The sequence below is a fragment of the Poecilia reticulata genome, linkage group LG18, assembly GCF_000633615.1.
Source record: "Poecilia reticulata strain Guanapo linkage group LG18, Guppy_female_1.0+MT, whole genome shotgun sequence".
In the NCBI taxonomy this organism is placed as follows: domain Eukaryota; kingdom Metazoa; phylum Chordata; class Actinopteri; order Cyprinodontiformes; family Poeciliidae; genus Poecilia; species Poecilia reticulata.
The window spans coordinates 15770539-15794826 of NC_024348.1; the positions used below are offsets into that span (position 1 = coordinate 15770539).

Below are 24288 nucleotides of genomic sequence, written 5' to 3' on the forward strand. Positions count from 1 at the left end.
GAAGCACTTTCTATGGGAAACAGAAGCAAAACATACACAGATCTTATGTCAGGGCCTTCCAGGATAGACGGACTGCTAAAGTCAACGGAAGAGGGAGTTCAGCATAAAACCTTTGAGTTGAAAAGATTGTAAACAAAAGTAATGGCAGCAGTAACTCCATTAATGGCTCTGCACAGCAGTGAAGCATTGAATTAGGGGCACTTTATAGTAAGGGGAAAAGAGAGAAAGCACAAAAATATGAACAGTATTTAGATATTTCTCTTGTAGTGCACCCTTGACGTCAAACGCAGCCCGTCTCCGGAGAAGCATCTGTCGCCGCATGTACCTATCATTTTGACGCTCATCAAGTTCTCCGTCTCTCCTTGCCCTCGCAGCGCTTAGCCAACACTAAAGCTCACACGTCGCGATTCATCAGTGCCAATCTCCCCTGCAACAAGTTTAAGAACCGCCTTGTCAACATAATGCCATACGAGTCCACACGAGTGTGTCTTCAGCCCATCCGAGGAGTGGAGGGCTCGGACTACATCAATGCAAGCTTCATTGATGGATACAGGTAAGCTTCAAGGTACAATAATTCAATTAAAACTGAGATTTTTTTTTTTCCGTTGTTATGTTACATCTGATTGTTTCCTCCAGGCAACAGAAAGCGTACATTGCAACACAGGGACCGTTGGCGGAGACCACAGAAGATTTCTGGAGAATGCTCTGGGAGCACAACTCCACTATTGTAGTCATGCTGACCAAGCTCAGAGAAATGGGCAGGGTAATTGATACTTCACTCCAAAAGCCTTTGTTCTGACAGCTTTATAGAAAAGGAAAATATACAATTCAATGCATAAAATATTCCATCAACCTCCTGTGAAGAGGAATGCTGTGAGTCACTGTGGTCTGCTTTTCCAGGAAAAATGTCACCAGTACTGGCCGGCAGAGAGGTCAGCCAGATACCAGTACTTTGTGGTGGACCCCATGGCCGAGTATAACATGCCCCAGTATATCCTGAGAGAGTTCAAAGTGACTGATGCCAGGGTAAGCAGACGTTGCTTGTAAACTGAACGTTGAGGATTGAAACTGATCCAAGTCTGGGTCGTAACCCGTCTTTGACTCCGCAGGACGACCGGATCGCCTAGAGGTCAGCTGGAAGATTATACCGCTTTTAGTCGCGCTGCTCTTTAATTCGGGCCTCTGGTGCAGCAAATGTCTAAGCGCAGAAAAGCCCACACAAATAATTACCAAAGTATCAAATAATACAGTTTCCCGATTTTTTTAATTAGCTGTAGAGAAGGTTTAGAAAAACAAGGCTGAGGACTGATTTTAATTACCCAGATCTGTTTGGATTAGTCATTACATCAACACATTGGCATTTTCTCAATTATTTGTTTACACCAGCTTGTGGCCTTAAGTGCAACAGAAAAGTAAATCCAAATTTGCGCAAATCATGACACTTGTCAGAGTGTAATGAAAAAAAAAAAAAAAAAAAAAACAAGCTAAAATGCGAGTGGTGCCGGCAGCAGTGAACTGCCACAGTTTTTAATTCCATCAAAGGCTCAGACAGATAAATGGTGCAGCATCCCGCCTTTGTGGAGCGTGTAACACTGTCTCGTCAATGGGATTGGTTTCCTTATCAAGGGGGTAGAACATCACTTAAGCAATGCACACCCTCGAACTAAAACTCTCCCCCAAAACCTGTCAAAAGCCGCACATCAAAGCAATCTGCATCTTCAGTGGGTATATTAAATACATTTGGGTGTAATAACTGAAAGGCTTTCTTTGATGCCACCTTTGCGGCGCATTTTCAGGACTAACGTTTAGCAGCTGAAACCCAAACGCTTCGACGCCACATGGGTCAGAGTTATCATAAACAAACAGAAGGTTCAAATACTTCCCATCAAAATGAACATTTCAGGAACTTGAAACTTAATTTTATCTGACAAACGGATGAAGTTGCTTTTATCACATTTGTCTTTGATCTACAGATATCAACAAGTAAATTCATGCTATCTAAAAGAGATTGAGGATATCTTAAGCAGATTGCATGACTCAGATATCTGCATTTTGTAGTTTTTAGCATTGGTTTCATTTTAGATATCAGACATAAAAAAAGGTCAGTCTTCACAATATATCACGTTCACAGGTTTTTATAATACCATAATAAGCAATTAGTTTGACCAGTTTGTTAACGTGTATAGATTATGCATTAATTTATGACCAGTGCATTCTTCAACCATTTTTTTTAGAAATGTATATGAACTATTTTCAATGTATATAATAACCAGGTGACGTATAAAAAAACCCTTTTTGATAAAAACAACTTTTAAACAATTAACATGTAAAAAATAAAAATTTTCTGAAAGTTGGTTTTGTATCAGACTTTACAAGGTTGAGGATTGTCAGAAAGCATTGTGGTTTCTTTCGCAGCAATTTCAGTTCTATTGATATAACTAAATATTTATTTCCCTTCTGACTATTAAGTGTGCATTTTTTTCTAGGACGAACAACAATTGCTGTAATCTAGAAGAAAAAAAATCCACTACAGTTGGGAGTCTGTTTTCATTATAGCTTAACATGGCTTGCCATATGTCTCACCTTTTCTTCCCCGTGTTTCAGGATGGACAGTCACGAACAGTAAGGCAGTTTCAGTTCACCGACTGGCCTGAACAAGGAGTGCCAAAATCAGGAGAGGGTTTCATCGATTTCATCGGCCAAGTACATAAAACAAAAGAGCAGTTCGGCCAAGACGGTCCCATCTCAGTCCACTGTAGGTAAGTGGTCAGGCAGCATTCCCAAACACACTGGGCATCCCGTTTTGGATCATCGTGTGAATATTAAAACGTTGGATCAAAACATGAACGTCTTCTCTCTCGTTTGTCTGATTCGCGCAGCGCTGGAGTTGGTAGAACCGGAGTTTTCATCACCCTCAGCATCGTCTTGGAACGGATGAGATACGAGGGCGTGGTAGACATCTTTCAGACAGTGAAAATGCTACGGACACAAAGACCAGCGATGGTACAGACAGAGGTGAGCCGGCGTAAAAACAAACTTATGTTACAGAAGAGCAAAGACTAGTGCGGCTTTGTGAAGCGGAATGGAAATCAAATCTTACACACCTGCAAACAAAAATCTTGTGCGTGGTTTCCTCCCCGGTCTTTTACGACAGTTGCAGCTGCTTTCAGATTCCTCTGATTTCCATATCTACAAAATGAATTTTCTGCAAGTTCTGAGAAATTTAACTTGCAGCATAACTCAAGTTCATTCGCTCAGGAACGACTTCAACTGCGCAACATTTCATTTTTAGAGGATGCTCTCTGTTGCATGCTCAGAGATGGGGATTTTGTTTGCCAGATTAACTCTGCTTTAAATTTCCCCACAACTTTATCATCATGTTTCATGTTTGATCACTTTATTAGGGAGTCTGAATGTATCAAATGTGTTGTTTTAATCTGATAAAGATACTTTAAAAAAAAATTTTACCTCAGATTTATTTACAAAATGCTGAAAAAATTAAGTAGATTAAAATAAAAAACTATTAATACTCTGAAAATACAATAGTGTGAATGTCTTTGCACGGTCATGGAGGATACAGCCTTCCTGAAAGCGTGGGAGACTCATCAAATCAGCTGCTGCGGTTCTAACACATTATTTTACTCCAGTTGTTTGAACGGCCTAGGAAGATTTCAGGAATCCTCCTGAGCCATAAAGATCAACTTAGGCAAGCCGTTGTTGAAGAGTATGATTAATTTAGTAGCTGAATATGTCTGCAGTAGCTGTGTGCGCTCTCAGCTCCAGTCTTACTGCGTCATTTCAGAAACAATGGCAAGCTGTAGGTATTTTTTGCTGCTTTATTTTACGTTGGATATATTAACCACCATGTGTAAAATAAGCGATACAAAATGATTTGATTTAAAAGGCACTAAAAAGTGTTCTTTCTTTCCAGGATCAATACCAATTCTGCTACAGAGCCGGCTTGGAGTATTTGGGAAGCTTTGATCACTATGCAACGTAAAACGCCCAGTATTGGAAGATAAAACTGGAGGGCCCTTTGGGAGAAAAAAGAAATCCAAGCGAGCCTCTCTTCTGAGCCATAAATTCCTGCTTGAGAAAGTACTCCTTAACTCCTTGCTAACAATTCATTTAAGTGTTGGATGTGCGACATGACTCGTCAAAAAATGAAAAAGATGATTCCCGGAGGACCAAGTAATTTCCCCAACAAGCCCAAATAAAAAGAACCTCAGCTTAAGACGAGCATGAGGGGAGGGGGGGGGAAATCCTGACTATTGAAGCATCATAGGGAATTACCTTTTCTTTTTTGCTTCAAGGATCCATTTTGGGGCTCATAAAACTAAATGAAACCAACGCAAGAAAAAAAGTCAATGAACAATAATGACGTCGTCAGAAATGCATCAGTGATTATGACCCATAACGAGAGACAACGAGAAGCACACCGAAATACAGGGGGAAGCAACTCAATGCACATTGTACAAAAAGAAAAAGAGGAAAAATTAAAAAAAAAAAACGCCATCAAATCTGTTTCACAATCAAGTCCACACATCACATCAAGAAGACGATGCTTTGTCCACAGGAGCAGAACAGACTTAAAGTAATAACGAATAAATAAATACCCCTTTTATCTGGTCGCAATGTTGATTCATTTCAGTTTGGGGGAGAGGTTAAAGTTAAAATACAAAAAGTATTGATTTAGTTTTTTATTATAAAAGTTGATGTGCTTTTTTTCAAATGTCTTTTTCTTTTCTTTTTACAGAGAAAAAGAGTTGAAACGTTTTTTTAAAGCTGTAGAACTGTTCTAATGTACGTGCTGTTTTTGCAGAGAATCCGTTTGCTAATTTTCATACACTTCAAAAATTCACACCATCCATACTGTAACTTCCTTCAGAAGAGGGTTTTTTTTTTTTTTTTTTTGGTCAATTTTAGTCTGGAATTGTTCTTATATTTTCGTCAAGTTTTCTGTCTACAATCACTCACATTACAACCTGATTACTTCCATTTGATTAAAGGGCATATATCATCATTTTCTACAACTTCTTCAGTTGTTTTCAGGGTTGAAACGTCACGCAGAAACGTTGACTAGAAACATGTTTGTAAGGATGAGAGAAGAACAGAGAACAACGCAGCTGAATGTCGCCGAACAGCGACGACATCACATCTCAAACACCAAAATCAGGTGAAAACGCGTTTTCGCTCAACAACGACCACCTTGTGTATATTTTACACAAGCTAACCGCACGGAGCAGTTCTCCATATTATTAGTCCGTTTGATAAATGAACTAACTTCCCTACAGTAATGTCCTCAGACGTTACGGAGAAAAACCTGATGTGTGTTCCAAAAAAGCAGCTGTAGTCACATGCAGACATTGGCTCAGACATTAATAAAGAAATTAAGCACAGTGTAAAAAAAGAATAAAATATTTTGCATTTTCTTACCTGATGAAGCTCATGATCAACAGCTGCGGTTGCCTAAATGGTCTGGCTGTTCGCTCCCTGGTCGAACTGTCTTTTGTAGTTGAAGCATGAAGTGCGTTTTCTCATTTTTCAGATTTGGGTAGTGACGTCACTTGAAGCCGGGGCCAAAACGCATTTGCGACGGACTGTTTTTTTCGCGTGTATTCTCCTCCCACGTTTTTTTTTTGTTTGTTTTTTGTTTTTTGTTTTTTTTGTATAGAAGATCTTTGAAGGAAACGCGCTCACTTCATCCTTTTTGTAACAAGCAGCCACGCATGCGTTCGACAAATTCCTGCGTCGAAACGTCTTTTCGTGTGAACAAAACAATCCGTTGTGTTCAGAGATTTCCAGAAGGTGCCGTTACAGTCACTCTGTCGTCATCCATATATGGTAGTGCCTTCCTGTTTTAGTGTACGTGACTCAGAAGGCTCTTTTTTTGTTTGTTTGTTTGTTTCGGATAAGTGCATTTTTAAATTATCTAAGAAAAGGCAGTTGTGATTTGTTTCATACTTTGAAGCTTTTCAGGTTTTCCGGCTCTAAAATATGATGATATATGCCCTTTAACCGGGGCTTTGTGGAATCAACAGGGGTGAGCAAAGTATGAAGTTGCTGCTACCGATTATCTTAGTTCTTCCATGTTACAATGAGAAGAGAAAACATGATGAATTTGGTATGAATACATAACTATATACTGTCAAATATGTGAAATATGTATATCAAAGTATAGATATAACAATATATAAAGTATATAGTTTAAAAGTATATAAAGTACGGATTGTGTTTGAAAGCTTTTAAGCGGGGAGTCGTGTGCCATGGGGGAAACAGAGATTTTTTTCACTGGAATGCACATCGGTAAAACAAAACTGTATTTTGATTCAGTGTATCTTTTCTTGTGCAATAAACATGTTTTAGATTTAGATTTTCCCCCCCACCCTTTTAATATGTGGCGATGTCATTAACTCACGACTTTATTATGCCCTCCCCCTCCCTACCAACAGGTGGCAGTCAACGCGATGCTGATGCATTGTTGCTTTAATAAACGATGCACTTCCACTTTCTTAGTCAGTCAGAAATTAGAGGCAATCACACTCAGTCTCCACACAATAGGGCAAGGTACAAAGACGTCAACTTATTCAGATAATATATAGTTTATTTTTATTTTTGCATCTAGAGTGCCTTATATTTATGCCTGTTTTTATAATGTTTTATTTACCATTCATGTATCCTTTGAGTATTCTAGGCATTTAGTGGAAATTAAAATGTAAAATTTATTTACCTTTAGTTTTCATTTGTCACATAATGAGATTATATAAATATATATATGCAAATAAGAACATTTTAATGGTTTTTACTTTTGTGGCCTTACAGAGGCTGAGGGAATTGGAACAAAACAACCACTATAGAAATTTAAATACAGCTAAAAACAAAAAAAAATACACAGTTGGGGGGGTGGGATGATAATGCAAAACTACAGATAACATTTAAAAAAAGATTAATGTAATGCTAGTCTCCAAGCCCAACATACAATTAAGTGTCAACTAACATTTTCAAGTGGATTTTGTTTACAAAAAAGAAACTAGCAGAAAGACAAATGGATGCACAAACACAGTTCATCAATGACTGGTTTCTTCTTTATGCCTTTCGTCTTTATACGCAACACCTCAGAGCAGACCTGGAGACAAACTGTCCCTTCTGTTAAATTGACTATCTTTAACAGCGTGCTATCGTCTTTGTCTCCTAGTTAAAGAGAAGGTTTTTACACCGGCTTGAGCAGCATTACGTCTTACTCTCTAACGCTCCCTGAGAGCGGGCTTTTACCACCAAACTGTCACAGCGGAAATGGAAATGTGGATTTGAAGAATGAAGAAAATGACGAGACAAAATTTAGGGACTGGAAGCAAAAATAATTGGCTTACAATTAAACATTTTCAAGCGATGTTCAACCAAATAAAATTATACCTAAAAATTTTAATTACTATTAATTACTTGCTGTTTATCTCAAACATGATATACATGGGTACAAAATTGGGTCGAATATAAAAAAAAATATCTTCCTTTGGTAGTGATAAAAATTATGCAATATTTTTGCTTTATTGTGACACAATAACTTCTCCCCTCTCCGAGAGCTTTAGCATCTCAGCTAATAAAAATGTACTTATCAGTGTGAGCAACATTTATAATCTTACGAAAATTGGATTCAAGCAGCTCTTTGACATTGTGATGTGATGACGATTGGTCTTCGATATGCTATGCAGGTTTAGTATCAAAAGGAAGTAAGTTGGGACAAAATGGCAACTCTGGGTACAACAGGAGGCGCAAATTGATCTGGAACCATCAAATTACTCACTAATGCCATTTAGTGAGTCCAAAAAAAAGAGTTTACAAACATCGCATGTTTAAAACATCACTTACAAATTAAGCTGGTGATATTAAGGCTTCTGTAATTAGCATGGCGCCTCCCCACACTCTGACCACTGACAGGAATCGAGAGGATCAAACATGTGCGAGAAGAGTAGCGAAATAACTTCTGGTCAACATTAGGTTTGCACAATAAAAGCTGAAAATTGATCACTCAGAGATTTATATTTATATTTGGTTGGTGGGAAGAGCTGGCCACAATGTGGTTCTCTGCCAGGTGAAAACCAGTTCCACCCACCAGCTTTGGAACTGGTTTGGTGGAAAACCCCCGACTTTGATGGCTTTGTGGATGTGCATTCCAGGTGCTTTCTTTCCCTTATTTTCTGAAGCAGCTGTGAGTTTTTGTTTTACTCCTTTTCCTGACCGTTTTGTCACAATACTCTCGGAAACATGTTCATTTTCTTTTTCTTTTTTATTTTTTTTGGTCCTCATCTGATTTTCCTTATCAGTTATTAGCTTTTCATTATGCACGGTAAAGAACTTGCAGAGTGGCCAAAACCCGGGCCGAGTAGGAAGGACTTGCACTTTCTCTTATCTTTGTACTATGCACTGCCCTATTGATTCTGAACCCAATAATGTATTACTTGAACCCATCTCTTAAAAAGAAAACTCCCCAGACATTCACTTTGTGTGTATGTAAATAACACAGAAAAAGGTATCAACCGGCTAAAAAGACAAAAAAATAATTAAAAAAAGAGTTTGTGGCGAAAAAGAGCATTCGTTCTGATGCCACCATGGTTTACTCCGGCAGATGACTTCAGAGAAATCTGTTCCCCCCCAACCATCTGTTCTTGTGGCTTTGCCATTCGAGCTCGGAGTGTCATTAACAGAAATAAACGTTGTGTTCTCTGCTCTCTCTCTCTCTATCTATCTCTCGTCTGGATGCATAGACTGATAACTAAATAATGAAATTGTAAAAAGAAAAAAAAGAAGAAAAATATGGCTTGTTAAAAAGATTATACGATTACCTCTGATTAGTTGTAAGCGTAAACTGTTTCTTTTTTTCTGAATGAAAGGAGTGCTTTTTATTTTCTTACTTAGGTTACATTGGTGGAGAAAGAAGTCTGTAAGAAAACCAGTTCCTTGCTGACACGAGTTCCATTTGTTATAAATGAATTCTATTAAAAAATGTCAGTGTTATGCACCGGTGTTTCGCCTGTTTCCCTCCACCTCACTCTGCCTCAAAAGAAAAGGAAAAAAAAAGACTGATGAAGCCATTTTACCCCCTGCTGGTCTGGGTCCAACACATTATCCACAGTTCTCTGGTGAAATGGGGGAAAATTTAGTCTCACCACATTTGAACAGATTTCCATGGCTCTGTTTTTTCTGTTACTGATGGAACCCACAATGAATCATCACAGGAACATTTGACAAGTGAAATTCAATGCTTTTTTTTTTTTTTTCTAAATTGCTTTCAGCCTAACCAAAGGTACGTTAAACTACACTGATCATTATGGATGAGACTTCCTTATTTCCTTTATTTTAGTCAAATGTATTTACTTGCTTTCTTCCAACTTTGCACGTTCCTTTCTTTCCATCATTCCTTCCTCCGTAAACCACAGCATTCCTTCTTGTTTCCTTTTTTCCACTCTGTCCTTAAAAGCATCCGTCTCTTCCTTTCATCAACCGTTTATTCATTTCCTTGACTCTTTTCATCCTTCCTTCAAATATTTGTTCCTTTTTTTTAAAGTATTTCCCTCATTCAAACTTCCTTCCTGCAAGCCTTCATTCTCTGTGAATTTAGTGCACAAAACAAACTGCTTCCTTCTCTGACATAACTTGGGGGGGGGGGTGAATCAAAAGAAATCAGCAGATGCGTCAGGACTGCCAAAGGTCACAGACCTTTGGCAGCTTTGGCCAAAGGTCTGTGAACCTTTGGCCAAGGTTAAGTGAGGGTCATTATCAAGAACACAGACTTCTGGTGAAGCAAATGAAGCCTGCAGTGGTTTAAGTGTTGACTCTGTGGGTTTTCACCTCATACTCTTAACTTTACCTCTTGCAAACACAAGCAGGTCTAGTAAAAATATGGATTTTTTTTCTCCCCCTCTTCACACGTCTGTGTTGATCTTCAGTAAATCGCTACATGAGAACAGTCTGAACTTGCCAAGGTTTCACAAAACTAGAGCTGTGACAAACAAAGGATGAAGGTCAAAGTTTATTTTGACATGAGACGTTTGGGGAAAAAAAAAGAGCTGCAGCAAAATTTAACTTAAGTTCTTCGTAAGCCTTCTTTACCAGGGTTGCATTGATTTGTTGTAGGCGCTGCATCCATCTGACCAACCAGCCAGACAGAGATGTCGTAAAAGCTTTTGAAATCTCTTCTGCCGCTTCTATAGTGGTATGTAAAAATAGTGATTTTAATTGCTTTCCATTAGTTTACTTTGTACCATCTGCTGTGTCCATACTCCACAGCAACATTTGGCTGCCTTATCCCATCTCTCTCTGGCAAATGGTAAAGATAACTCGGTTGCCAGGACTAGAGCCGAATGCGGAACTTCGACTCTTCGGTTTGTTGTTTTCTCACTGAAAATAAACTCAAAATAATTGGCTGGACTGCAGTGAATGGCACATACTGCGCCACACGCTGCAGTCCAGGTTTTCTGCCTGCCCCGCAACCAAGTGAAAGTTTGAGACGAGTTTCTTCACTGCTTCACCTTTCGGTTGCCCGCAGGTAAAGACTTTCCTGGCGCTACTTTGGTAACCTCTAGCAGTTCACCATCTGACCTCCACTTTAGTTTCCACAGGCCGTTCTTGAAATCTTCTGGACTGCATTTCTCTTTTTGAGAAGTCAAAAATCCTCTGAGCTAAAATATCAAAAATCCTCGAAGCTAAAATATCTATCTTTAAATCCTAGCTCGGCTTCAAACAATTATTTTACCTATCATCCCAACTAATGGACAACCTTTGCACCTGAAATACATTCAAATAAGCACAGCCAGGTGTGAGTGAGTTGGAAACATGTTGTTCCTGAGCTCGCTGTCAGATATTCCTGATGTAGGAAATCAATATTTCAGCCCACAGATTGGTTGAAACGTTATAAATAACAACATGCACTTGCCTCAGACGGAAAACGTTGTCTGAGAGATTACGTGTCAAAAGCACTGACACCACAAGATGTACAGAGATGATGTTCCTGCCATGATTGCTCTGCGAGCGGAACGCCGTTTGCCGCTCTCCGTTTCTGTAAATCACATCTCAAACTGAAAACAGACTTGAACAAGAGTGAATGCGGCCCTATCACAATGCACTGTTTTATTCATCCTGATGTTTGATGTTTCCCGCTGCGCAAGGAAGCCTTAGCCGTTGCATCAGCTTACATCCTTTATTATTTGTTTTAGCCCGAGCCACCCCCTCACACATCTCAATCAGGCTTACTCCCCAAGCCTGAGGCAGAAGTGTTGGTGTTATACTTTGTCTCTCATCTCACTCAGTTTTTTTTTGTTTGTTTTTTTTTTTTAATTGCCTTAACGTGAACTTAGCGTCTCGAGCGTCCACGTGGTCATAAACACCTTCTTTGCACCTGACAACGAACTCGTGCTGTCGTTGCGTTTTATTTTATTTTATTTTTTCCCCCAGAGACGGACGGCAGCGCTCTGCAGATGTTCCGTCTCCATCTCTCTGCTGTTTCTGCAGAATTACGAAACCAATCAGTCGCAGTAAAGTCGTCCTCCGTACCAGCCACCCCTTCTTTATACGATGACAGCTTGTGCTTTTGCTTAACAACGCTAAATCTGCTGAAACGTTTCTGCCTCGATACAGGAGGCTGAAATGCTCTCTTTTAACTGCACCAACAAAAAACGTTATCTCGGTCCAAGAGCGTTTAATGACGTCAGAGCTTACCGTCGATCACTCAGACAGATGCTGGATTTGATGTGTGAAAAACAATCACCTGCTCCCACTTCATTAATTCAAGCATTTTGTGATTCGTTTTACTCAAATTTTCAGTATTACAGCAGGACACTTATTGTAGTTATGCTCACCATGCATGAGGCCATTTTCATATTAACACTGCTGTGAGCTGCTAACTATTCAAATTAAATGTTATGTTGCAGGTGCATATTAAGTGCTAAATTAAGTCAAAAGAAAAAGTTCCCCCTAAATAAAAGGCTTTTCTCAGTGTTTTATTTTTTTTTTTTTTGAGAAGTTCATAATGGCTTCTGATTCTCGAAAGTATAGAGTGATTTACTGTGGCTGTTAGTCACTAATATTGTACGGCACTCAATATTAGCTCCCCTATTGTGTCTCAGCATCTTGTTCACAAAGCAAATACAGCTAATTAATTGCCAGTGCAACTCAAGTTAACATCAGCAGGTGCAAACAATTTAACGTTGTTCTGCATGTTCAAAGTGGCTTTTCTAAATCAATAATGGATAAGGATGATTTAAGTGAACTAATGTAGATCTGAAACGGAGTGACTTTAATTGGAACTGGAAATATATTAGATTTATATAAACAAGTTATAGCAATGCCTGATTGTCAGATTAAAAGAAAAACACTTTCTCCACCATAATTACATATTATTTACAATCGCTTCAAAACTTAGGACACCACATACATTTTGGATTCTTTAGTCAGAAATATTGATTTATTCATAACTATTTTTCGAGCCTGAAAAAAAAAACATAGTGGCACTTAAAAAAATAACTTATTCATTAAACAACATGTAACACACATGTGTTTTCTAGCTGTGGAAAAAAAACCAACCTATCCTACTTCACAATAGTGTTAATTTCAGAGATGCTCCTAGTATCTATCCACTCTGAAATCAGTCTGAGGAAAATTTGCTTTCTGCTATGAGAAACTTCCTGGATGTGCAGCATTGTTTAATTTACTCCAACGATTCTGTGCTTTGACTCTGTGACTATGTTTCTTACTCTCAGCCAATCCTTAATAGATTGCCTGGTATGTTTAGGTCGTTGTAATGTGAGAGGGTCCGGTTCTGGTTCAGCTTCATTTTTCTTACATGTTGGCGGCCTGTTGTTTTCTCACCAACCCGCCAATACTCAGTAGAGCTCATGTTGAGCTGGTCATGGCAGCAGAACATCCCTAAATCACCTCCGTGCTTCACAGTGTTCCGTCTGTCCAGAACATTATTCCATAAATCCACGTGTTGGTCTATGTTCTCTCTGGTAAATTTTAGGATAGCTCTTGTGCTTTGTTTTTTTTTAAAGAGCAGCGTGGAACTTGTGCAGCCTCTTTTTAATTGTACAGGTACAAACATCCATATAAACGATATCAAAAGCCTGCAGCAATTGCGAAAATGACATTAGCTATTTTGGAGACTTAGTCTAACACCTTGCATCCTGTTTTTATGATGAACCTTCCAGACCTTTGCAAGTTGTTGGCTTTTTTTTTTTTTTAGGGAGGCAGTGTTTCAACATCCTCTACTTGCAGACCATTTTTCATACCGGGGATTAGTTTTGACATCTATTTAATTTATAATTTCCCCCAAACTTATTTTTTGCAGGAAAAATGTAAACACGAGTAGATGGTGTTAATCTGAGGTGAATATTCTCCTCTGCAAGCTCTTTGAAAATTGGACATAAAAACTCTGGTTTTCTCAGGTTTTATTGACGGAAAAGTCGTGTCATCTTTCAGTGGATCGACCAGGCAGGTTTATTTTCCCTTTTACTGAATTGCACGGTGATTAGATGAAAACGAGAAAGCAATAACCATAATAAAAATACTGACATTGTATTTATATGGATCTGTGTTTGTAATATCAGATGAACGTGGTCTGGTGCAAATCAAACTCAGTGATTTATAGTTCAGGAGTCTTTTTTTTTTGTTGTTCTTTTTCGTTTTCCAAATTTACATTAGAGTCAGAATTATTACCCCAATACATTCATTTCTGTTCCTGGTGCTAAATTTTGCATGACTGCTGTAAGACATATGAAACTGCTTTCAGTTGGCTTGGCAGCTGATTAGAGGAGAGAAAAGCAACTGAATGTTGGCAAATGGTTTTAAGAGTAAGATAATATATTTGACCTTTTCCAGCGTTAATTATACACCAGATTTGATTAGGATCTATGAGGTGGTCAAATCTGCAAACTTTCCCGAGTATCTTGTTATATCCGTGGCTAAAAAGTCAGCAACATTCAACTTTACAGGCAACAATGTCAACTGCAAAAAAAAAAAAAAAAAAAACGCTACTGTGATTTTTATACACTTGTTAGGGGCAAAGCTCACAAATCCACTATCACAGCTGGCTGCCAGCCTAGCTAATATTGCACTTGAGAGCTAAGCGTCTGAGTAAACAGACATTGCACCTCCTGGAATCCTGGCTTGACTGAGCTAAATGCACAGCGCAGGGCAAGCGGAGCGTCTGTGCACCGCAAATGAAACGGACAGCTATGGGTGTGTGAGCAGAGGAAAAACCCAGGGGCCTTTTGCCAGCAGAATGATGAGGAATGTTTCTGTGCAGCAGCGAGACAGGCACCATACCCTGCAGTCGGCCGATGATGATGACCCAAATGGCAATCCTCAATCGAGCGAGCTCTCAGTTCAGCGATGACAAACCCAGATAAAAGCCGACACTGCTGCCAAAGCCGCAGCTGATTTTGTGTGCATGTCGCATTAGAGGTACTTCAGAGGCACAGAGAAGGTTTGACCTTTAGTGTTCTCACTGCAACGAGAATGGAAAAACAGAGAAGTCCAAAACACAAAGCTAAAAGGAATGACGTTATTGGTTTGATTAAATATTAGCTGGGGTTATTTTTTCGTATAGGTGCAAGTAAAAAATGCTTTTCTTGGCGCTCTTCTATTTTCAACTCAAACGAAACAAGATGCAGGGAGGAAAATAAAAGCACTGGAGAGGGAAAAGGTAAAAACAACTTCAGCTGAAAGGTCAACCGGAGTGATGACGGAAGTGGTGAGGGGGGAGCAGGGAGTGATCCAGCCTGGGCCAACGGTTGCCGCAGTGTATAAACCTATGAAGGTTAATTTCTCCGGCTCAGCATCTTGCCAACATCCCTGCCATCAGAACCTCTGTAGGCCGGCCATCTGCTTTCACTCTTTTTTCTTTTTTTCTGGCTACATTACTGATTTCTGGCTGGCTTCATCTGGGAGTGGACACGCGTCAGGGCACGTTCATAAACTAATGTGTAAATGTAAAGGTGAGGGAGGGGTTGGGTATGCAGTTATTCTGCTAAAACAAACTCTGTTTTCAGTCAGTGAGATATGTTTCCATTTCATTTCATGTACAGGATATTGATAAGAGATGCTGCTAAGATTTGAACACCAGGAGGAATTTTGTTTTAAAGTCTAAAACAGCTTTATTTTATGATTTAAAAGTATAAACTCTATCAACAACAGGCACACTGTTGCCAAGAGATTTTTGAAAAACTATGACAAAAGCAAAACTGTACCCAATCCTTCTTCTTTTTATTCTTAGCAGCCTGAGTAAAAGGCTTTAAGAAAGAAACTATGCATCATCAATATGGTAGCAGAAATAACTCAGTGCTCTTTGTTTCACAAAAGAACATTTAAAAGGACACATCCGATATAAAAAATTATGCAAAGCCATATTATTCATATGCTTCATGTTTCACAGATTTCCATGTATTCTGGCTTTAAAATGTAATAATACATGTTTGACTCTAAAGTGCAAACCTTTTTCACCAGTGAGAACAAATATTTCCTCTCTGTTGTTTTGACTTTCAATTGTCCTTCGTTTCAGTCAGTTTCTACAATTAAGATACCGACTTTTGTCGAAACCACAAAACACTTTGTCAACTAATCAGAATTATGCCTTTGCCACACACAAAAGAAAACATGAAGGCACTCAAGCGAGAAAATCAAGCAAACTGAGGCAACGTTAGCAACTCCACAGGGCCCCGCTTCAACAAAAAAAAATCCCAAACTATCCCTTTAAGGCATTACCGCATACGACCTAAATGCAAACCATTGACGTTCCAAGTGGCTATTATTTGTTCTGGATGACAACAAAAGAAAAATATACAATCAATAAGCTATTTGAAGCCATTTGGAAATCCACAGTGCACATCAATTACCCTGTCAACCGTGTGAAATAAAAGAAGAAATATAATTTATGAGTTCCCCCAACAGGTTTTTGTTGCAACCTAAAGCAATAATACACCTCCAGTCTGGTGCTCAGCTCCACTCTTTTCACACACTGCCACCTCACCAAGGGATACTTAGAGTATATATATATTTTTTTGCAACCTCAGAGGACACTGTGTCAATTATTCTGGGTATGGTCCTATGGACGGCTTCATTCCCTAATCAAAATAAATGGTCAGGGCAGCAGAAAGTGAATGGAGTTAAGCCCCCAATATTCCTTCGAGACAGGCGGGAGGGAGTGCAGGGCCACAAACAAATCCATTACCACAAGGTAAATAGGACACATCAGCAGTTTTCATTTGAATAGTAGAAGCCTTGTGACCATCCCCTCCAAAGATGGTCCGTTTTACAGCTGGGGACTGATTGCATGAATTTCCTTTTTTTTTTCCCCCCCCTCGGCACGCCACCCCGCAGTCAAACTTACATAATGCATTCCGAGCATAAAAACTCTTCCGCAGACGGCCGGCGAAAGCTCAAAGTGGCTGTGACTAACTCACTGTAACGGAAAAAAATCCAGCTACCTGCCTGGAAGATGTGGTGAAAGTGTAAGCTCAAACTTTAATGTTATGCTCTAGCTTAATGTGGTCTCAAGAAATTCACGGGAGGATGAGTGGCTGGAGGTGGGGCTGGGGTCATTTTGTTCAGCCATCATAAAATTAAGTGTTTGCCTCCCCCCCCCCGGCCACACACACGTTCTCCTGCCTCACCAGCTGGTAGTGATTTCACTGTCAGGGTGTATATAATTTCGACCGATATCGACACAGTTCCGCTTCAGGGATCTAAATTGTTTCCCCTCAGAGAACCTTTAAAGCTCCCGCTGCTTGGTAAGGCGTTCACATTGTCACTCACTTTGCTTTTTTGTGACAAACAACGTAAAGTCAACGTAGCAAAAATCCAAGTTATGAAAAGTAATTAAGCAATGAATTATGAAAAATTCATTCTGCACCAGGTGGGCTGTTCAGGGACATCTCCAAACAGCCCTTTGCCAGGTAAATATTGTAAACACTGTCTGACATTGCAAAGACGACATATTCTTGATATTGTGCAGCCGTAAGTGTGTTATTTAGATTGTCAAACGGTCGAAAACTCCTTTGGATGGAAATGAAAACATTGTTGTTTGTGGAAGAAGGTTGTCTGCAGAAAGATGTGCTGCTCTTTCTGTGGCTGTTTTGTAAAAGCAAAATAGAGGATGAAGGGAGGCATTGGCATCGCCAGCAAAATGTATCCTGAAGCAGTAGATGTGTACCCCAGGTGTTATACAAGGTGTGTGCGGATATGAATGGCTCACGTGACTCCACATCAACTGTTCGCCTTTTATTTGGATGAAGTATGTGGGAGCCTTATGCGGTCCTCACATGTACCCTTTCACATCCACTCCACCGTGTGCTGACAAAACATTTAGAAAGGTTGTTCTCTTGATTCAGTCCTCAAGAGCTGCCATCCTGCAACTTTTAGATGCATCCCTACTCCGAAACGTTCGAGTCAAAAGGCCGAATTCCCTCACCAGGCAGCAGAGGCCTGGTAACGAGCCACTTGGCTACTCGTTTGATCCAGGTGTGTTCGGTAAGGAATGCATCTCAAAGTTGCCATCTGGTAGCGCTCAAGATCCAGACTTGGGTAGCCCTGGTTTAATGGATCCCTAGTCCCTACCTAACGGAAAGTTTTTTTTCTTGACCGTATGCAAATTTCAGATTTAAGTGGCTTCATAAGGCTAACATGTACTTAATTAGTTTAACTAGTGTGAACATTTCTCCAAAAATCATGGCTAACACTCCACTCCACTGCAGGTAAGCAATTAACTGCTGTTAACTGCTTCACAGCACAACACTTGAGGGAAAATCCAAAACAATCCTCTGTGTCGGCAGATGAATGTGGCAAAGCTAAGCGGTCTATTTTTACCAGATAGATTTTTGTTACAGGATCTTGACAGCGTTGCGGGTGAAAAAGGCTCTGCTCGAGTGTTTCACAAGATATGACAACTCTTTCTAAATGCAACAAGAAGACAAAAGTCTAAGTGCGACTGAGCGCAGAGGCAAAGAAAGGATGTCACAGAGAGATGCAAAATAAAAAAAAAAGATTTCACTCTAGAAAGAAGCAGTGGTTGACATCCGCGTATTTCCAAACCGTAGTGACAAAACGTTGGGTCTCGCATCATGTGAGCCATCACGGACTACATTCGGACCACCAGGACATGCTGTGCTGGGTACTGATGTTTTGTCCGCGTGCTCCGCAACATAGTGGACTTGCCTCGGATGGTAAACACCTTTTCTCATAGGAGGAAGGCAACAGATAGACCTGCTGTGAGCGTGTGGACACAGTTTGATTCACTCTATTCTTGCTCGGTTTCTACAAGCTTTTCTTTTTAAGCGCAAGTCTGGCTCAGACAAAAGGAGAAGGTCATCGTGTTCAAGCGCTCGGTCTGAAGGCCATCTGTCAAGCAGTTCAAAATGAGACACATAAAGCAAGGGAGCGCCCTTTTGTCTGAGGCGCTTCTCTTTGGAATAAATAGTCAGGTCTGGTTAGAATCGCTGTGAGATCTTTCTCCTGTAAAATGTTGCATAACAAGCAACTCTTGGAGAACAAAACAGACGATGAAAGGGATGACACAGCTGAGACAGCAGAAAGAAGAACAACAAAAATGTTCTTCTGTCTTTTGTCAGACACTTAGAACAGGCTTCCTGCAGAGTCCTGACAAGCCTGGAGTTTGATTTGAGCGTTTTCATCTCATGGGTATGGGGAAAAAGGGAAACCTGATAATAAAGAATCATTTGCATTTGAAGATGTTATTTCTTACTCCATAATCTAATAGGAAAAAACCCCTGAAATCTGAGGGTTTTTTTTTTACTACTCTACATTCACATTTGCTTTTCAGCCAATGTTAACATCAAAGATAATGTTAATTTTACCTTGGTGGGTAAACCTGAGTTTAAAGTTAGGAAGTGGGAATTTCAACATGATGACAGCCACAGAAATTGTTTGCAGTGGATGATTATTTTAAGCTTTAATTTCCATAAGAAAATACATGTTTTAATACATGTACATGTAACATGTACTTTGATTTTAGATTCACTCTTACATGTGTGTTTTGTAACACACACTCATCTTACTGCTATGTGAGGATTGATCATACTGAAACACGAAGTTGGCCTTACAAGTCGTAACTGGCCAGTTAAACGGAGTTGCTCCCAGTTTCCCAGTGGAAACTGTGACTTCTGCAAGAGTTCCAGTTGAACCAACTGGTCACTCATTTAATTCAGTGTTGAGTTTATTTCAAAGCTTTACACCACTAACTGAAATTCACATTTTGGACATCCTGGTTTGAGCACATAACATTTGAACTTTAGACTACCCCTAAAATAATCTTATACCAGGAATATAAAGATCTAAAAGAATAATAGAAGTTTGATTGAAATGTTGCTTTTATCATTTTAGTTCTATCAGAAACAATGGAGGCGTACATATTTGCTGTATAAAAGACGAAGTACATAAAGGGCAGCACATGTACTATTGATATCCTTCAGCGCTTTGACAAACTTAAACCAGGCACAACACTACAAACGATGCACCAAAACAGTCTCACATTAAATCAGTTACCACAGAGTAAAAACTATAAACAGAGGCTCATAAACTGCTATTGTTAAGACACACTTAACTTTACCCAACGTGCAACAATAAAAGAGTGCTGAACAAATTCCCCAGAGAAGAAGTAAGGCTGAAAAGACGGGAAGTTTGACTGCTGGAGCTCAGGGCCATACATGGGCATTTAACTAGTGGAGATTAACTACTGGATTTCCAGTGCGATCCTGGATGTCCTGGTGTAGTGCCTGGGGGAGGAGAGATATCAGAGCAGCGGCAGAGGAGGGGGCTGAAGGGAAAGGGATGTGGGTGTAGATTGTCCACGTAAAGCTGACAGCTTCGGTAACTCGAGAGGGTGGAGCGACAAAATGAAACAACCTCCACACCTTACTTATTTTCACTATTTCAGTCCCAGTGGTGGGGAGGGTAATTAATTTGTCATGATGATCAAATAACTCTGCAATAATGCAAATGGTGCCCTGATCACCATTGCCAACTTGATGAATAATTTCAAACTGTAAAAATTAAGTATTTGTTCTCCTTGAACTTAGTATTTTGTGATTACATCTTTTATTGAGATTGTATGTAATAGAAGTAAGTATTGCATGATGTGAAGTGGAAGAAAAACCATACTATAGGTTCAAATTTGAAATCCAAAAAAACTGACAGGACAGACAAGCATGGTATTAATCAGGGAAGCAGCAAAGCTGTCCATGGTGACTCTAGAAGCTGTTTATGGGACTACTGTCAGTCATCCCCTCTATAAATCTGACATTTGTAAAGGCATGGCAAGGAGAAAGCCACGGGGCTAAAAGCCCCCCCTTACATGGGGGCTTTTGGCTAAAAGCTATTGTAGGGGACACATAAAACTTGGGAGAAGGTGCTCCGGTCAGATGAGATCACAATTAAAGTCATCCAATTGTTGGTGATTGGCACCATCTGTAGCAATCTTGAAAATATATGTTCATAGATGCTCTCCACCTGGCTTACCTGTTCTGTAACACCTTTGCAAAAAGAAATGAGCAAAAGTAAAAGTTTTGCAACACACTGCAACGGGAGAATGCAGTTCTCTTAGAACAACATCTTGAACTGGGCTCGTATTTAAACTTTCAAACCAACAGCACAGCGGTTGTTTTTATTAGTCAATTTATTCCCTGCTGAAAACTGTCCCTCATTTCTCCATCATGTCGCCTGAGCCCGGTGATTGCGACAGTCAGTCTAACTTGGATGGACACATTTATGGTACCTTCTCTGGTTGTTTCTGACATCTCGCCAGGCCAAGGCTTGTTAACGTCGCATAACGTCACATTCATATCCACTGGTCATTCTGTAAATAATACAGCACGTTAGAAATCGCTCCAAATAGTCAACAATCCATGGGAACAGAGTTTGGTCAAAATGATGAAAACATTCCTTAAACTTTGTAAAAACCATGCATGATTTCACAAAGTACAAAAAAAATATTTGAGGTTTTTGAAGGATCTGTTTGAAAGATGTCCTTTAATTTCTTGTTTTAAAAACAAACATTTTTACATTGGCGTATATTTGCATTTAACATAGTGGTTTAAATTTTTAATTGAGTTAGGTTCAGTGTATATAATAAATTCATGTCAGATAATTGCATTTTAATCAAGAATTATTTGACAAAATAAGCAACATTTTCTAACCCATTTTTGCTGCTAAACTAAAAATAAATAGACATATGAACCTGATAAGAAAGATATTAATAGTTTTTGAAAGTTTTTAGCTTCTGTGATTGGCTAACACCTTTTAACACAACTTTCACACAATAGTTTGTCCAGCGCCCCATTAGATTGTTTTTGAGAAGCAAAAATTAACCCCCACTGGCCGAAGAAAAGTGGCTATCATTCATAGTCGTTGTTTGCGGATATCGATTGCGCATCAGATTAACGGACGTACCAGAAACGCAATGCAAAGGTTCCGGCTCGGGATAAAAAAAAAAAAAGACTATTCGTTGTTTTAACACTTTTAATGCGTTAAAGTCTTTGTAATTCATTAACTGAACTTAAAACGCCGAAGTACAAGCCCCAGTTTAAACATCTCTTTGTTGTCGAACAGGTGGGATATGGAAATGAGATGACAACCTTAATCTCCAGGTTAAGGTAGGGATCTACACGGACTTGACTTTACGCTTAGAAACAACTGTATTTGTAATGCTGGCTGCACTAAGTGGGCTAAACTATTAATGAAATGATAAACACCTTTCAAAATGTACATGTTTTGTCAAGTTATCCATGTTTTAAAGCAGTATCGCTCACACATACTACAGATAGCAACACATATTTTCAGTGCTGTTTTATGTAATAGTTCTTGAAGAGAAGATAGCAGCATTTTTTTTTTTTTTTTTTTTTTTTTTTTGACGTGCATATGTCAAAACTTTATTAACAGATCAAGCTTTCATCAAGAAGATCAGAAATGGACCGCAAGTCTCTGATCAGTGAAAAGGTGACAGGCTGCATTTGAATATTTGAAGTAACACAACAAGGACAGCACATTCCCTCATGGTAGGAACACGTTGCAACAGCAGCTCACATTTCTTCTATATTTTCCATCTACCAAGTATGAGGAGGAGCACGGCAAGGGCGTAGGAACAAGTTTATCATTGGGGGGGGGGGACACATATCGGAAACTTGAAAGATTCGTAAATAACTTGAGCAAAAAAATCAAACAATGGTGTCATCAACGTGTTACTCTAATCTGACCCCTTGTAACGAGTAATCTAACGTGTTACTATTTACAATCCAATGATCAGATTAAAATTACGTATCCAAGTTACGTATTTGTGATTATTGTTGCTTTCTTCTTTTTCCTTGGGGAGATACGTTTCATATGCAACACCAGCAACACAAACGCAAACGATGGAGGGAAAAGAGATGCACATTTTCTAGCTGATGGATGAATTTTTYATTGAGTGATCAAATTACTCTTTCAAAGTAACTATGCCATCCATGGCAATAAACTAACTACACTATAAATCATATGTGTGTTGACCTGTCACAATAACAAATTTTGAGTTTTGATAAACAATATTATTGTTGTTTTTAGACCATTTTTAAGTAATAAATGTTAATGGCAAAATTATAATGCAAGAACACAATCTGAAAGATCAGTAAACTTAAAATTATAATGAACATTTAACACTGCAACTGGAAGGCATCTCAAATATCCAAAATAAATAAACAAAACGACAAATAAAATGAATTTTGAGGTCTTTGTAAATAAAATTTTCCTTCAAAAAAAGGTTTAGCTGAGACCAAAGCACCAACCTGAAAGCTTTTATCATACAGTTTTTTTGTAGAAAGAAAGAGAAATAAAAAGAGAAGTGATAAATCATGCCAATGGAAATTATTGAATTTGTTTTAATTTATCATGAGCACGGAGCTCGGTTCATTGTGCGCGTTGAAGCGGACACGCAGCGGCACGAGCTGACGCCGCCGCATGCGCAGCGTGTCKCAGCGCCTCGTGCATCTCTGGATCTTTGCAACTCGGTGCGGATCACGCGCGCCGCTCTCCCAGGCGGCTCCAATGTAAACCTTAACTATAAACGCCAAGCCGCTGTCTTGGCTCAAAAACGCSAACTGTTACAACCGCGACTATAACTCAGCCTTCAGGAGAGTCAAAAGGAGATGAAAGCTCGGCGGGTGRGCTGGTACAGTTTATAATCAGTTAACTCACACATTGTGATTAACATTAGAGTTGCTACCTGTAACTATCMTGGCTCCCTGGCTGGGCTGGCAGTTTTGGCGGGTCTAAATCGCTGCCAACAAAAAACTCCGCTTCATCTCCAAGACGACGAACAAAATGTGTCCAGTTTTTGGCTTTTCCTTGCTCTCTTTTTTCCATCCTTCTTACTTTGCCGCTCCACTCCAATTCAGAAGAGCAGAACAAATTTTATGTTTTTTGAACAATAACTATTTTTGTTGCTAAGAGATGAGTGTGTTTACTGGTAACCAAGAGCCACAAAGTGAACTTCAGATTTTTACTTTTGCGAAAWTTGCCAACGGTAAATGTCTTGTATCTAATCAGGTAAGCGTTATTTCGAAAGAGCTTTTGTTTTATAAACTACTTATTAATTTGGTTTTAAGAGATAAGAGAGGTTAAGAGAGGTTTTTTCTGGTAACGAACTGCCACGAAGTATAAATTGAGATTTTTACTTTTGAGTTGAATGTGTGCTTAGTGTATTAGCCAATAATGACAAAAAAAAAAAACTTTTCTGCAAAATTCACCAACTGCACAATTCTTGTTAGTGTAAAATAAGTGGTATTTCAAAAGAGCGGGAGAAACATTATATTATTTTATCAATAAGATTTTTTGTTGCTACGCTGTTAATCTGTTGCTTAGAGATGATCGCGTTTTCTGGTAACCAAGTTCCACAAAATTCCATAGAGTAAACATCTGAGAGATAGCAGAAGAAATCCTATGTTTTTTGAACAACAACGATTTTTGTTGCTAATCTGTTGCTAAGAGATGAGTGTTTACTGGTAACTAAGTGCCACGAAGTGAACTTCAGATTTTTACTTTTGAGAAATTTGCCACAAAAAACACCATTTATCTTAAACTCCTAGAACTGGCTTTGATTCTTGAGTTAAAGGAATTCTATTAAAAAACAGAAACACCTGCTTTAAAAGCAGACTTAAAATGTTCCTTTCTGTGAGCATCCAATGTATCATCTGATATTGTTCGGACAGGTTCAGATCTGATATCACTTGCCTTGTTAAATTTCCTGTTCCTAAGTTC

General features: G+C 39.1%; 1 protein-coding gene and 1 long non-coding RNA gene across 39 annotated transcripts in view; one reads left to right on the top strand and one right to left on the bottom strand.

The window, feature by feature from the left end:
• LOC103480676 (protein tyrosine phosphatase receptor type D) overlaps positions 1-9012 on the top strand; it is a 456187-nt gene extending 447175 nt beyond the window's left edge. For all 38 annotated transcript variants that reach the window (XM_008435747.2, XM_008435754.2, XM_008435753.2 and 35 more), the window contains 6 exons: positions 375-553; positions 637-763; positions 901-1026; positions 2605-2759; positions 2880-3015; positions 3932-9012. In XM_008435747.2, coding sequence (XP_008433969.1) covers positions 375-553; positions 637-763; positions 901-1026; positions 2605-2759; positions 2880-3015; positions 3932-4000 — 792 coding nt within the window. In that variant the 3' untranslated portion in view covers positions 4001-9012. The remainder of the gene's footprint in view (positions 1-374; positions 554-636; positions 764-900; positions 1027-2604; positions 2760-2879; positions 3016-3931) is intronic.
• An 11647-nt stretch (positions 9013-20659) lies between these two features.
• LOC103480679 (uncharacterized) lies at positions 20660-23480 on the bottom strand. The gene is made up of 2 exons (XR_536142.2): positions 23255-23480; positions 20660-20857 (listed from the first exon to the last, which is right to left on the bottom strand). It is a non-coding gene; the product is annotated as an uncharacterized LOC103480679 (long non-coding RNA).
• Positions 23481-24288: the final 808 nt, after the last annotated feature.